This window comes from Pollicipes pollicipes, unplaced genomic scaffold (assembly GCF_011947565.3).
Source record: "Pollicipes pollicipes isolate AB1234 unplaced genomic scaffold, Ppol_2.1 Scaffold_7261;HRSCAF=8764_pilon_pilon_pilon, whole genome shotgun sequence".
NCBI lineage: Eukaryota > Metazoa > Arthropoda > Thecostraca > Pollicipedomorpha > Pollicipedidae > Pollicipes > Pollicipes pollicipes.
Genome location: NW_023597054.1, coordinates 29,000,113 through 29,016,157, shown reverse-complemented (window position 1 = coordinate 29,016,157; position 16,045 = coordinate 29,000,113). Strand labels below are relative to the sequence as shown.

The 16,045-nt window shown below is 58.1% G+C and overlaps 2 protein-coding genes across 2 annotated transcripts; one reads left to right on the top strand and one right to left on the bottom strand.

The window, feature by feature from the left end:
* Positions 1–9,049: 9,049 nt before the first annotated feature.
* On the bottom strand, positions 9,050–10,484 carry LOC119111279 (nucleolar protein 56-like). Its single transcript, XM_037235098.1, is given in 7 exon segments — positions 9,050–9,174; positions 9,177–10,030; positions 10,032–10,072; positions 10,075–10,139; positions 10,142–10,401; positions 10,403–10,451; positions 10,454–10,484. Coding segments are annotated over 7 exon segments (1,425 nt in total).
* A 646-nt stretch (positions 10,485–11,130) lies between these two features.
* Positions 11,131–13,899, top strand: LOC119111278 (uncharacterized). Its single transcript, XM_037235097.1, has 5 exons — positions 11,131–11,135; positions 11,375–11,437; positions 11,611–11,824; positions 12,793–12,906; positions 13,368–13,899. The coding sequence occupies exons 1-5, from the start codon at positions 11,131–11,133 to the stop codon at positions 13,635–13,637; spliced, it is 666 nt and encodes a 221-aa protein (XP_037090992.1). The 3' UTR covers positions 13,638–13,899.
* The last annotated feature ends 2,146 nt before the right edge of the window (positions 13,900–16,045 follow it).

Sequence of the window (16,045 nt, the reverse complement as noted above, 5' to 3'; positions counted from 1 at the left end):
GCCGAGTTTATCGCTCTCCTCGCCCCCTAAAAAGCCCGTGCATAAAAAACGGCGTCCAGGTCCTGGCTTGCAGCCTGTATCACGGCAGCGGTGACGAGTGGGGGTGGAAACCGTTCATAGCGAAAGGCGCTGCGGCATGAGGTGGTGGCTTGCAGCCAAGCCCGCAAGAGCCGGTGCAGTGGAGCCGCGCCGCGCTTTGTGCCAGGCCCTGTTCGTGCGCTCGGTGTCCGGCCCAGAAACCGTGATGCGACACCCCCGGTGGGTCACCGCCACGCCGCTCGGATCGCGCCCGTCCGGCGTCGAGACAGGCTCGGGCGGCGGCACCAGGCCGGACGCCTGGGGGCCGCCCGCCCCCGCTTCAGAGCGACCGGCGGCGGGGGCGGGCTCCAGCGCTGACGAGATGCCGCGGTCAGGTGGTCTGTATCCGATAGCACGGCTGCTCTAGACGCACCAGACGAAGCCAGTACAGGCGCTCTTGAAAGCGTATGACTTCTGAAGCAGCCGCGGCAGCCGAGCCTCCTTGTTTGGGAGCGCGCGGCACCGGGGCGCCCACCGACCGCGTTATAAACGGTCGGCGGGGCGACCGTTTGTTTGCTCCCAGACCGAGCGGTCCGCAGGGGTGGGGCGGGGGAGAGGGGGGGGGGAGGCGACAGGCGGCAGGCGGGGCGTCTCAGTCCTCCGCCGACCACAGACGGAGCCGCACGTGGCAAGACTGACGACCGGCTCCTCGGCCCGCACGAGCTGCGTGAGGGTCACGTCGGCGATACGTGAGGTGCACCTGACTCTGGTGCGCTCGATCCCAGACCAACATCCGGCGGTACACGGCAGGTGAGGAATCGCCCCGGGCCTTGGGCATCGGTCTTATGTTTGAGGGTTCCTGGCACCCAAGCCCCAATCTCTCTTGGAGATATCTGTAAAATTATCTGCGCGATATGCCGGAGTGATGTTGTGCCAAAATGCCACAGCGCAGCTGTCGAAACAATGGTAACACAAACAAATTAGCTGTCATAACATTACATGGCGGAAAGTCAGCCGTGACTACGAAAATGTACTCTCCGCCACAATCTATTAACATCCCCGGAAAACGTTACCAGACGCTTTGCAACTCTCGTTCCCTCTTCCATGCATTGCCTGTCTCGGGCCTCGGTCGCAGCATCGGCAATGTGAGAGGCGTCTCGTCAGTCCTGGGGGTACACTATGCCGGTACCGCGCCGCGCACTCCGTGCCAGCTGCAGCAGGCAAGGTGCAGCGCGAGCGGACGTGCCTCAGTCCTGGGAGTGCACTATGCCGGTACCACCCGCGCGCGGCACTCCGTGCCAGGCTGCAGCAGGCAAGGTGCAGCGCAGCAGACTCAGTCCTGGGAGTACACTATCCGGTACCCGCGCCGCGGCACTCCGTGCCAGGCTGCAGCAGGCAAGGTGCAGCGCAGGCAGACTCATCCTGGGAGTACACCATGCCGGTACCGCGCCGCGGCACTCCGTGCCAGGCTGCAGCAGGCAAGGTGCAGCGCGACGGACGTGCCGACCCCTGACAACCTGCGGCAGCGCTGAGGGGTGGCAGGAACGATCTGGAACGGCAGTGTGGCATGTCCGTCTAGCACGTGAGGCCATCAGTGTTTTATGTGCGAGTGAAATATCTATAGATTTGGCTGCTCGTAACTGAGCTCGCGAGATGCCGCCGTTTTAGCACAGGTGGGCACTGCAGAGCATTAGCATAGCTGACGGCATGTTTCGCATGATCTTACCGCGCGTGGGACATCTATATTGGATGTTACTTTTACATGGTGAAGCGATGACAACCTTGAGCACCGGACGTCCCACCGTCACCTCATCATTTCTCCGTTCCACGCGTTTTCCGGATGACTTATGGATGACTTCTTGGATGAGAGAGGAGAGAGAGAGAGAGAGAGAGAGGAGAGAGAGGAGAGAAGAGAGAGAGAGAGAGAGAGAGAGAAGAGAGAGAGATAGAGAGAGAGAGCGATAAGAGAGAGAGAGAGAGAGAGAGGGGAGAGAGAGAGGGAGAAGTTTAGGGCCAGGAAAACGTCCAAAAGTCGCAGCGGTCCAGTATTCATATCATCCAAGATCGCGTCATGGTTTGACGTAATCAAACCACGACGCATTGAGAAGCATGTTTACAAAACAGAACATGGTGCTGTCTAGAGCAGCCTTTCCCACATAAAGCATACTAAAGTTATAAGAAGGCTTGCTCCATCATATTTGGTGCCTGCCTTAATATCCCCACGCGGTGAAAACATTCCACTGAAATCTTATTTTGTCTTCATCTCGACCTAATGAAAGCGTAGCGTCGACTTTTAGTCAGCTGTCCCTCGGCACGCAGATTCAGCTGTGAGTACGTCGTAGAGCATGTCCCGCACAGCCATTCAGACAGACATTGGTCGGCTATTGGGACGCGTATTAGCCTCAGCTGCGCGGTCATACAGCACCCATTGACGCGGCGAGGGCCACCACTGAGGTCGGTATGGTCCGAGCCCCTTTAACTTGTCGGCACATTGAATGGTTTCTATGTTTTGGCCTTATGAAATGGCATCAAAACAGACATGGACCCCACTGAGGGATTCCTTCGTCACGAGAAAACCTGTCAGCGGTCGTTCATGGTAGTGCATGTCGCACCACGCAGACACGGCTTGTCAGGAAAGACCATTACGTATTGCGCTGTACCTACGATATAAAAAATTCAGAGTTCTTACGCTGAGTTATCCACCTTTAATATACGAGGAGATAGTAGTTAAACGACGGGAGGGCGAAGGTTAATTATACTGACAATCTTGGCGTTTCAAGGTGTACTTGGTCACGAGTGAATCGTGACCACGAATCACTCAATGATAAGAACACGCCCAGCATGCCTCTCGAACTGAGCTTATGATCGCGAGTCACTCGTGATAAGAATACGCTCAGCATAAGAACTCCGAACCCATAATGCCGGAAGAGACCAGGAACGGAAAGACTGCCTATATCAAGGTCCCACGAGACGTTGATTTTATCGGATACTTCCATGGTCTCCGATAGCTATCTGAATATTTTGCTTCATTCCTGGGAGTTCCTTGTCCATTGAGAGTGCGGTAAATGCAGAATTTTTGGAGCCCGCGATGCATTCAGCACTTCATTATGGAACCTGTTTCTGTTTACATCTATCTTACCTGGCTCCAAAGCAGCCCCCTCTGTACGATGGAAAAACGATGATGGTTGTGCTAGTTAAAGTTGCCGTAAGTAAGGATAAAAGCATAATGCATGTTTAACAAGACTATCACTCCCATATGACAGGTAGCTGATGCGATGATATTTCGAACGGCGATAATGTCCTACTGTGCTTAAACCGCAAGGTTTCTTTTTAATCGCGGCATCATAGTATATTCATGCGTTCCTAGCGGGTATAGCATGATAAGTTGTCTTGTGTATAATGCTAGTGCGGCAAACGGGAGGATCATTTGAACAGTTTAGCAAAATTTCCAGCCGAACAAGGTCGACGTCCTGTATGGCATAAGCTGTTCGTTTCTTCTAGACGACTTACTTCCATTGGAGTTGCTTCGGATCACAGTTTCCGTGCCTGTTCTAACACAAACTGCCAGTTTTGTTTTTGCTGCTGACTGCTGTATCTTGCTGACAGACCGTGTTCTGAGGCCTGAAGGCTACCTGAATAGAAGTCACCGGTTAGCCACGATGTGTCATACGTAACCATCTAGCGATCCTTTGGCATGCATTATGCATGGTATGCTTCGGATACCTAAGAGCAAGACTGTGTCAATAACGAATTACTGACAACGTTCGCTATGTCGCTATGGTTGTTGGTACGATACATCTTGTATCCGTGGCCGACAGCGGCCAGCCCCCGTCTCCCAGTAAACTTGCCGCGCCTTGCAAAGCGCTCTTGGTAAAAGTGCTGTGGCGACAGTGACTGACTCGGGGTGGAAGTGGGGCACTCGTTTCAAGGGAAAGGGTCCTTCGTCACAGTCACGCAGTCGAATCTCGCATATATCTTTCCCGATTAGCAGCTGGTAAAGTAAACGGAAGAATCCATGCGCCCAGCTCTGGCGCGGCGGAGCTCGCGAGCCGAGGAGAGCTGCACGGTCTCCTGGTCCGAGTGGCTGACAAGCCAGGGATGCATACGCCACCACGCCGAATCTCAACGAGCCGCTATTGTCGTCTTCATTGTAGCCCATTACTTCACGCCAGCCTCGCGTGACGGCATCTGGCTTTCACCACTTTGGCAGTCGGCGGGTTCGCTTGAACCTCGCCAGCGGCCACGTCTGTTGAGCTTGCCTGCAGATGTATCCTTCCTAAACACCCAATTATAATTCTAGTGGGTGTTGCTTTTCCATCCCGAGACCGCACAATAATACAGACCGGTGACCTACCGACCAAGAGCTGACTGAGATTGATTGCTGCCAGCTTCCATCACGGTGACTGTGTCAGCTCCCACTAGGTGCCCGTGCAGGTCCTCGCCAGGGTGACTGTCATCTCCCCCCCCCCCCCCGGTATATGTGTCAGTTCTCAACCAGGCACCAGACAGCCGCTATGTGGCTGTGCCAGCTCCGTTCCATGTGTCCGTCAGCTCGGACTGACCCAGCGCGCCGGCCGGTCAGCGGGCGGCCCGCTGGCAGCTGTGTCCGCTCGCCGTAACAGCCGGGTCAGACTGCCGGGCCGACCAACTCGGGACGGGCGCCGTATCGGCTGGGCCCCGGCCCATCAGCCGAGCCAAGCCTGCCAGCCGCCCATCAAGACGTACCGGCTTGGTCCCGGCCCATCAGCCGAGCCAAGCCTGCCAGCCGGCCCGGTAGCAAAAACACCGTCGGCCTAGAGACAACGGCTCCTCCGGCCGAAGCGGAATGTAAAGCAAGGCGACAAATCGGGCCCGCTGTAACTCGAAGGTGGTTGAAAGTCTCGTCCTGCCTCTTCAGGTGAACAGAGCGCGTCTTCCGAACATCTCGTGAGCGCCTGACAGGCCCTATGAGCGTTATGTAGCGAGATCAAGCACCGGACTGGCAGGGAGTCAAACAGCTACTAACAGCCCAACCGACGAATAACCTTGGAACGTTTGAAACGCCGGCTCCCGATAGCTGACGTGGTAGTCGCTAAGGAAAGTTATCAGTTAGCGCCGGATGTGCAGATTGCTAGCGAATTTCAAGTACTGTGACATTAACCAAGTGTGTGAAATCACATTCAGTTCGGGGCTCCAGGCGATTTAAAATCTGCGGGTAGGCTTAACCAAGTTATCATCGAGACCCCAACTTGCAGCTGAGTTCTTTCACTCAGTAAGCTCTCCCAACCTACGGCATATCCATGAGGAAATTCTAAAAAATGCCAGAGCTGGACAGGCAAAAATCAATATTACGTGAACGGACTTTTACATAACTTTTCTTCCTCTCTCACACAAGGTTTCAACAAACTGTAACCACTCTCAGCAAAACTTCAAAAGTGATGAGAAAAATACTAGTAAAATCTCTGAACACGTCAAAGACAGTACATCTGAGTTATCCCTCAAAATGTTTCAAACGATGGGATAAAGTGGTCAGGAAACCCTGAAAAAACCGGCACATGGGTTATCCTAATTAAAATGATGCCAACTAGGCTTTGTAGACCCCCTCAGCATGGTTGTGTGAAATTATACTTCTGATTGCCTCTGTCTAATGATTTAATATTTTAAGCTGCAAGCAACAATGGTTCTCCGCATAGAGTCTCAACCTGTGGCGGCTGCCGCACGGGAGACAAAGAGTGCAATGCCGCGAGAAGTCGCGCACTTGACGGAGTAACAGACATTGGTCCCAAGGGATACTCAGTAAGTTTACTCAAGCTCTAGCCGCCGATATACGTATGCGATGGTGGTCAACATGCGGACGACGGATGAGCGAGAGGGCGGAATGGTATAGTTGTTGAGGAAGACTTTGTAGACGACACGTACATCAAGCGACGAAGTTCGTGCCGGCAGGTGTTAATGCTGCGCTTGACGGGGCTTCCACCACCCGCATGGGGCAGCACTGTCGTATGGAACAAAGGTTACGAGAGACAGCACCTAGAGCAGTGCGGAATATACATGACAGCGTTTCCCTCGACGTGATGCTCGGGGAATCGTTAGCTCCCTCGGTAACGTGAAAATGTCCTACAAGCCCTTTGGCGGTGCATGGAAGGAAACGGTTCGCCCCCCCCCCCCCCCCCGGGTCTCAAAGTCGACAGACCTCCGCAGCGGGGAAGCGGGCAGCGCGGGCTGGGCGCAGCTGGCCGGCTCGGTGCTGCCGTCACGTCCGCAGGTCGGCGCGCCAGAGCGCGCGATCGCGTGCCGTCCGGCGGTATCAATCAGGCCATCAAGGGCGGGATCTGTGTTCGTGGCGGCTGCTGCGGAAGGCGCCGGGCGAAGGTCGCGGCACTCCTTCACAGGTATCGACAGCCTGGATTATCTGCGCCAGCGGCCGGTCGACGCCGTGGGTAAACGAAACCAAATCATATCCGACGTGGACAATGGACTTCCGGTGCAATCCCAACCCAGCTCTAAGGCGTTCGTAACAGCGCGCGCAAATAACGTGAATCGCTACCAAGAGAAACTGATATCACGACGCTTTCAGCATTTGGGACAAGCGAAAACAAACTGAATAGAAAGAAAACTAAGAGTTGGCACCGACAGCTCTTCGCTTATTTTGGATCCTCTAGTCCGCGTGAGGTGAGGCTTTTAATGAACAACCATTTCGTGCTACAGGGGAATACTGCGGGGCTGATCATGCAGCGTCCATGGCTCACAATCACAGAACGTTCACAAGGCACGGTCGACAACCCCTCAAGAACGGCCAACCTGGCACCAGCGAACCGTTTCGCGCGAGTTGTATACCTACCGCACAAACAAGATTCCCGCGGTCGCGCACGCCTGGCTAAGAATGTCGAAGGCAAGGCCATCTCACGAAATCAGCCCAACCTGCGTAATGGACACAGGCCATGCGCGGTAACTCCGGTAAGGAAGCACGCGAGCCCAAAGCCCATGCAAATCAGTTGAAAATGGTTTATCTGCACCATCTGCACCAATCCCACACCGTATCAAACGATAATGCGTGGTGCGGAAAGTGCAGATGTCCCCATGCGAGGCAGCGAAACGATAGCTTCACGAGCCAAAACATGGCGCTAGACGAATGAGATCAGCAGGTTTCGCCCCGCGACAGGGCCAATCGAACACCAGCCCAGGCGATAGCCCAGTCACGTGTCTGCGACCGCTCCGGAACGTGCTGCGGCGCTTGAGAACCTCAAGCCCGTTCTTCACTGGCCAACAGCGCCCAGTTCCCGGCAAACTGCTCTATATACATCACATGTCAGTGAAGAGCGGTTGAACTAAGTCCAAACCTTGCGGCTATTTTTGAGCAACATAGCGTTCCTGGAACGCCAGTCGCACTCGCGTTAAGAAGCAGACCGATATTTCTCTATTGATTCGACAAAGCGTCTGAACCACGCCGCTATGTACACAAATAGTCCGAGCTCCGAAGGGGCCCAGGCAGCTCTGGTTGGTCTCGGGACCACTACATGGCGCCTCAAGTAACGAATGGCGTGCTTTTGCTTGTGAAGAGCGGGTCTCTCAGTCGGTCGCCACTTGACGCCTATCGCGCATCGGGTTAGAACTGTGTAGAACAAACACTCAAGCTGCTCCGACAGATCCGCCGCCACCCGCACACACGTCACCGACGTCCTGTCGCAAGAAGCATACTCTGGTTCTTGAGGTGTATGATGAGCATCCTCATCCATTAATCCCGCAACTCTGTTAATTTTGTGGGATGTCAAAAGAAAAAGGAACAAATTGTGAGTCTCAGGAATACTTGCTGCTCGCAAATCAGTCCCAGTCCCGGACCACATCACGCTTCACGCGACGCCTTACTTTCTGGGAGTTGTCTCTGATAAGAGTTCTCGACCGAGCTCCCAGTGACGTGTTATCGGACTTTGAGCTCGCTCACAACGGCGTCTTCCGCCGTCGCCGGACGGCACGCCATCGGCGATCACGTGACATCGAGCGGTACCCCGCCCGAGCTCATTTGGCGTCGGCCGGCAGAGCAACGCGCGCCATTTGGCGTCGGCCGGCATTGCCGTTCCCGATCCGATCGGCCGGCCCGCCAGGTGCCGACCGCGGCTCGCCAGCCGACCGCGGCCACCCGTGTCTCCCGGCGCCCGGCGGGGACAGGTGGGGAGCGCGCAGGCGCAGAGGGCACTGTTCACGGCCAGGAGACGGCAGCGTCACAGGAGCGGCACGAGCGCTTGGTCCACGTCACCGGGGATGGCGGAGAGACGGGGTTGCTCGGAGAGATGGGCGGACAGTGTTTGGGTTTTCTGGCGCATCAACTGCAGGGGCATGCGGCATAGCGTCTCCTTTCCTCCCGGGGTAGGGGCAGACAGCCTCTGATGCCGTCCCACTGCAGTGATCAATATACGCCTGCGGCGACACACCTCAGGACCGGTTCCGCAGCTCGAGATGAGGCGTAATGTGTCGGCACGCCGAGGGCCCGAGCCAAGGTGACTCAAGAGGTACCCTTACACTGTCCTTGAATCCGCGGCAAGAGCACGATCGCATCATGCTCACGTCGGCTGCCGGGCAGGCTACAAATGTTCCATCACAGCCGCAGACGACGTGATCTTTTGTAAATTTATTGTACCGACAGGAGCCCGGAATCTGTCACACCCAAGGAGCAAACATTACAGACGCGACACGGCTTCTGTCGCACTCGTTGGCGGTTGGAGAATCTGCTCGAAACTGCCTTCTTCCTGCCGTCCGGTAGTCGAAGTGACCTTAGTGCGTGTCGCCGGGGCCGGCGCTGCAGGTCGCCTGGTCCCTCCGCTTGCGGAGTCCGCTCCCGGGCTCTCAGCTCGCGCCGTGCACGCCGCCCGCCACCGGGCCAGAGGGTGGTTCACCCGTTAGGCGCTGCCGGTCAGCAGAGGAGGACGCGCGCCCCGCGTCCTCCCCTTACGCGGCGATCTCCATCTCCATCTCCTTGTTCTTCTTCTTCTTCTTTTTCTTGGCGCTCTGCTGTCCTCAGTATCGTTCAGGTCCAGCGTGGAGTCGCCATTTCCATTCATCTCGTCCTGGTGCTTGCGCTTTTCTTCTTCTTCGGCGGTTCGTCGACATCCAGTTGAGACGTATCCAGCGTCGTGTCGCCGTTCTCTTCACTCTCCGCCTTGCGCTTCTTCTTCTTTTTCTTTTCTTGTCCAGCTTGGCCTGGACCTCGACGCTCTCCTCCATGGCCTCCTTCATGACGTCGGCATTCTTGCGCGGAATCTCGCCCGTCTCGTAGAACTTGAGCCGCTCCTCCACCTGCTGACGCAGCTTCTCGCCGAACACGGTGTTCGCCGTTTCGGAGAAGCAGTCTATGCGGCTGGCGATGCTGCACTTGTTGGCCAGGTAGCGCGAGATGCGACCCTTGTTCTTAGCGCCGGCGCGGCCGATGAACGTCGAGTGGAAGAGCAGGCCGTACTTGGGCGTGTTGCCGCGCGTCTTGAGCGCGCGGAACAGCGCCTTCTCAGCGCCCAGGATCTGCACGGTCGATGCCGGATACTTGGCCAGGTTCGTGAGTGAGCCGGCGTGCGAGATCAGCCGCGCCGCCACCGTGTCGCCCACCAGCTCGCCCAGGTTGGGGGCCACTGCGCCCATCTTGTCCTTCAGGTAGTTCTGCAGGCTGGTGCGGTACTCAGACAGCGCCACCACGCGCTTGGCGAACATGTCGATGTTGATGAGGTCTAGCGGCGAGATGTCCATGCCCATCGAAGACTTGGACGCGTCGTAAACGGCCTGCGCCTTGGCCGAGTCCATGAGGATCTCCTCCAGCTGGGGCACCACCTCCTCCGTCATCTCCTTGCGGTTGCGCACCACCTGCGTGCAGCGGGCGTACATGTAGTTATTGGGGCAGATCTTGACGAGTTCCGGGAAGTGGTAGGAGTACCACTCGCGGATACGCATCGAGAACGTGTTGATATCCTTATCCAGCTGGTCCAGCAGCGCGATGCTCTGGATGATCATGTTGTCCGACTTGTTGACGTTGAACTTGACCTTGCAGCGAGTAGCTGTGGCCCAAGCCGAGCTGCGCCTTGCCCGACGCCACCCAGGCGTGAAACCCTTCACCATGTTGGGGAAGTGCAGGCGCAGGCCGCGAATGATCTCAGGCACGCGCCCGAGTGCTGGCACTTGACACCCAGGGCTTCGGAGATGGCGGCGCCCAGCTTGGGCTCCGACACGCCCACCGTCACCTTCTTGCGCTTGCTCGGCAGGTTGGTGTCGAGGAACAGTTGCAAGTCCTCCGTCACGATGCCCTCCGAAACGGCGTTCATGTTCTCCAGCGCATTGGCGCCCGTCTTGAACGGCGCGAAGCCCACCAGATGCACGATCGAGTTGAACTTGCTGAGGTCGGTGACGGACGCCTCCACCTCGGGCAAGCATGCCTGTCTCCTCGAACTCCTTGACGGCGAACAGGCCGTAGCCGCGGCGTGCTCGAACAGCACGTTAAGACCGGCCATCCTCTGTGGACATACGGGGCGGGCGGTCAGCGGCGGCGCGACACGCAGCCGCGCACACACACAGCAGCGGCCACCGCGGCAGACACAGGATACCAGCGGGTGCGGGCTCCGACCGACAGCGCACCAGCCACGAGCGCCGGCGCGCCCCGGTGGCGCACCCCGGTGACGCGTCTCTCCGCGGCCCGGCCGGTGCTCGGGTCAACACGGGGCACGGGGGCGGGCGCCGTCATCGCGCCGTTCCGGACGTCGTGCGTCAGCCGTCAGCGCGGCTACCGATGACCTCAGCAGCCGCGGGCGGCGATAATCCGACGGCAGTGCGCTGATCGCGGCCGGCCGCCCGAGCCAGCGACGACGGGACCAGGGCGTGGGCGAGCGTGACGTCAGATGACAAGCGGCGACAGCGCCAAACACGCACAACACGCCGTTCACCGGGACGATTTGGGTTTCAGGCAGGCCGACTGCTTTGTTATAAGGCGCACTCGCTACATACCGCGCAACAGTCCACCAGCCTAGGAGACACACTTTTGTCGAGGATAAGTATATGATAAAGGCTAGGTTTTGACCGCAGTCATTAAAGGCCGTATCTGCTGGCACCACGTGCACAGCTTTGAAGTGTCATTAATACACCTGCCCAACGCGAGCCACGATGCAGTCGGGCGGATGCAGATCGCGGCGCTGCCTGCTCTCTCGCATCTGGCCACGACAAGAACCGTCCAGATGACAAATGATCGGAACATACGTAATACGATTGATGGGCGCGGTTTTATGCGGTTGTTTTGCTAACCCACCGCTCTGCCGAATGAACGTGAAACCCCAAAACTGGGTGACAGCCGCCCGCCAGCGCCACTGGCGCCCCTGCGCTCCCAGTAACGGCGCGCCGTCCGTTCCAGACGGCACGGCATGCGGCTCTCCGTCTGGCTGGCGTTCGCGGTCGCCCTCGTCACATTCCAAAGGTAAGCCGCTGCATGAGCCAGCCGTGCTCGTCCTCCCGCGAGCAACCGTTCCTTCCAGCGGTCACCAGCCGACACGGGCCGACATCCCCTGTGACCGGCTGCTCTGCTCCACCGCCGGCCGCGCCGCCCGTCCCTTCCCGCAGTCACCGGCCGACACGGGCCGGCATCCCCAGCGTGTCCGCCTGCGACCGGCTATTCTGCTCCACCGCCGGCCGCGCCGTCCGTCTTGGTCACCACCACCCCATCCCCAGCGTGTCCGCCTGCGACCGGCTATTCTGCTCCACCGCCGGCCGCGCCGTCCGTCCCTCCAACGGTCACCAGCCGACACAGGCCGGCATCCCCAGCGTGTCCGCCTGTGACCGGCTGTTCCGCTCCACCGCCGGCCGCGCCGGCCGTCCCATCCCGCCGTCATCGGCCGACACGGGCCGGCATCCCCAGCGTGTCCGCCTGTGACCGGCTGTTCCGCTCCACCGCCGGCCGCGCCGTTCGTCCCATCCTGCCGTCACCGGCCGACACGGGCCGGCATCCCCAGCGTGTCCGCCTGTGACCGGCTGTTCCGCTCCACCGCCGGCCGCGCCGTCCGTCTGTCACTGATCGAGATCTCGTTGGCCGGCCGGCGGCGGTGACGAGCTGTCGGCTGCGGCGGCACGCCCGACCTGCAGCGGCCGGCATGTGGCGCCGCCCCGGCCGCGCGATGGACGCAGCCTCCTACGGGCGGCGGCACGTGTGCTGCGGCTCACCAGCGACCGCGGCGCGGCCCGACCTGCGGTTAAGCCGCGACAGCACATTGGACCGACTGTCGGCTGCGCCCACTGTAGCAACGCCCTGCCCAAAGTTGCACTCGAGCAGAGGTGACCCTGGCGCTCCCGTGCGAAAATGACACCGCGACCGGCTGTATCAGCTGCACCGGCGTCGCAGTGCACCCCTCACAGGAGGTGCCCTCCACCCTCCTCATGCACCCTCAGCCATGTCTCGCTCCCTGTGTCCTCGTCACAGCAGTGATAACCCATGCGAGGACGAGCCGTCAGCTAAGCCCTCTGATAGCGGTGTGCACGGCACTAGCATTGATCACCCTGTATCACGATGACCTCTTGGCTTAAGCACCTGTCGGCCGTGTCCCCCCGCCTCAGCCGTAATGGCCCCGGTGACGTCTGTTTCAAGGTAACCAAGTCCAGCCCATCCAGGTGGCAACCTTTCCAGGGCGGTCCCATGCGGTTGACTTCGGTGACAATTTTTCCGAAGCGAGTGCGCTCGGCTGAATTGGGTAACACCCCGTGCAGGGTGAACCCACTCAGCTGACTGCCGTGCCGCTCGTTCCGCGGCAGCTCAGTTAACACCGGCGACATCGGTTCCAGGGCGGCCCCGCTCAGCTGCGCCCCCTGTCGCCCGGAGCAATGCAAGCTGCGCAGCCCAGATGCAAGTACGGCGTGGTTAGGGACACGTGCTCCTGCTGCGTCACTTGCGGCAAGGTGAGCTGAGCCCTGCACGACCCGAACCAGCGCTCGTCAGTTATCTCGCCTGATGGCCGTCGGGCCGCGGCGGATGTGCCCTGGTAACCAGACGCTCCGCCGCCCGAGGACGAGCGCAGAGGCCGGCCGCGATGCAATGCTGAGCATCCGAAGAGTGACGCCTGCTCGTAGCTTACGCTATTGCGAAAGTAACAACAACATTTGTCCGAATTCAGTGCCCGTTGCCTATGTGGTATGTAAGATGACGCAGGCAGCGCGCGCCATACAAAATGCCTCGCCCAGACCATGCCGTGGCGCCATTCCTAACGCCAACGGCCATGGCACTTCATCACGTGACATCAGAGACAATCAATCAAAATCCGCCCTCTGATCGCTGCTGAGCCGACCTTGGCCAGCACGTCAGGCCGGCCGGCTGCATGGCGCGGCGCCCGACACAGCGCCCCCTGTGTGCTGTGTTGCAGGGTCCCGGACAGCTGTGCGGCGGGCCGTGGGACTCGGCCGGCCGCTGTGGCCACCACCTGTACTGCAAGAAGAGGCCGCACCACCGCGAGCCGTACGCCGAGTTCAACGCGCTCGGCAAGTGCCGGCGGCCGCAGGCGGCGCGCCAGCTGCCGCGCGACGACGACGTCGTCTTCCCGGACGCCGAGCACGTGCAGCAAGACGAGATGGAGCGGGCGGCGCGGCACGAGGCGGGCGCGCTCAGTCTCATCAGCCCGCTCCCGGCCGCCTAGACGGGCCCTTCGGCCGGACAGAGCGAGACTGAGGCTGGCGGGCCGCCTAGACCGGCCTGATAAGCCGACTCCTGGCCGTCTAGGGCGCCGCCACCCATCTGATCGGCCTGCACTCGGTCACCTAAAACGGCGCCGTCCGCCTGGTCGGTCCCCTTGTCGTCTCCACACGGTTTCACTGCCTGCTCCTATTCCTCCTCCCCCATGAAGCCTCTTCGCAACACCACCGCGTGTCGTCGGCTTCTCTAGTGCTGGTCGACTACTGCCACACACCACACTGCCAGCCGAGGCAGACTGCTGCGGCACGCCAGCGAACCGAAGCTGGCACGCCTTCATAGAGCCGCCGACTCTCCGATACAGACAGGCGTGAGCGGCGCGTGAATGAAACCAGGGCAGTTGTTTGGTTGCCGCGTGCAGCGCACTGCGCGGTTTAATGACTTAGATCCTGTCACTGCGCATCCCACGAAACTTCCCCGTTCCGCGCTGATGGGAACGACGAGTTTGACAGCAGCCGAATACGCAGCAGACTTCAACGTTCCTTACAAACAGAACGTCATGTGGGGCTGGTACAGGCCTGTCGCGCATGATGACATTCTGACAAGAATAAAGTGACAGACATTACGTCGAGCTTGTTCGTGGAGTGTGCTCAAAACTAAGCGCAAGCGCACATCCATTTCGCTTAAGTAAACCTTATCTGCTCACGTCACTAAGCATGCAACCTTCTACGCGATAACACGATCAATCCGGCACGTGCCAATCCTCCAAACGACGTCTTTGTCGTAAGGTTTGTCGTTGCATTCCAGGTCTCGAAGAGCACCGACGATGGATGCAGGCCATGACAATGTCCAATAAAGCTCTTACCACTCAGAATCTAATGGAAATGTTTGCACTGTTCGGAAGCGGGAGTTCGGAAGCGAGAGTAACCAACAGGCTGCTTGCATGCTGTTGATCCGCGTTCGAGTCTCAACAGCCGCGACACGCACTCAGTTGTGTCGACGATTGCTTTGGACGACTCCGGCGCTGCTCGAGCCCACTCGCAACTGACAACCGGCCGCGGGCGCTCGGCCGCGACACGGCGCGTCAATGTCGACTGGCAGCAGGCTCGGATCGCGCCGACGTGGCGCCGGCTGCATGGGCAGCAGCCGACAACCGGCCGCGGGCGCCCGGCCGCGACACGGCGCGTCGATGTCGACTGGCAGCAGGCTCAGATCCCGCCGACGTGGCGCCGGCTGCGTGGGCAGCAGCCGGGTTACAGCCGGACGACACACATAAGAGGGAGTACAGCGCCGACAACCGCCACTGCGAATACCCTGCCTGCTGTAGGAGCTTCTCATATTCTCCTGATTCGTTTCCGACGGAAATCTTCGAGAGAACATTTACGCGCCTTGTGATGAATTGCCATTTGACCACAAAGGTGACTAAGAACGCCTTGGGCTATGCTACAGCGCACGTTAGTGCCGTGGTCACAGAACTGGCGATCTCTCACGCCCCTGGCAGCGGGGGACGCCGAAACAAAGGTGGCAGCAGGTCTCCACCCTGAGTCATCGAAAGTGCAAGAAAAACACGCCGGCACCTCACGCTACGTCTTCTGGTGGAACAAATGATCAATTGATAAGATACGGCCCCGCCCCAACCTAAGCAACGCATTGTATAGTTATAATCTACTCAGTATACATGTACTGCTTTTCATTAATAACTTTGAAACCTAGCGCCTGCGGCTTTCCCAAACTCTAGCATTGATGATAATTTTGCAGCTGTACAAGACACAGGTGGATGGATCACACCATGATGATTCATTTAAGTTACGGCTGGATTACCTACAAGCGGCTAGGTGAATCAGTTCATCATAGCATTGAATGTAATAGCAAAACTGTCCTTCACAGTTATTCATCGAGTTACTCTAAAAGGTCCAAAATTCTGACTTGTTCTAAATTAAGGCATTGAGCATCTAATACAGTTCCGTTTATTCAAACTGTGAGTAAAACAGAAGTATTAACTTTATTCCTCGGAGAAAAACAGAGGAAATGGAGATAACGATGTATTGATATTTTGGCAACAAATTTCGAAATGAACTGCAGAAGTGCGCCTAGGACTTCTCAAGAATAAGCCCTTCTTACCACTGCTTAGAAGAAGCGCACTTAGCACTTCTGCTATTCATAACTTTCGTCTTATCTATGTGAATAATATTCCTCGCAATTGCGGTTCACAGCTCGCGAACCACGAGTGACTATAAACTAAATTAGCGGAGCATATTTATAGCGAGGACCATGCCTACAACACCTGCCACATGTGGCAAGCAATTTCTCGCAACTGCTCAAGGAGCAACGTGATTTGTGCCAACCGCCTCACATCGTATTTTTTTATATCCGCGAGAGGGATGGAGCTTGTTAGGTAGGCACTTTAGATAGCCG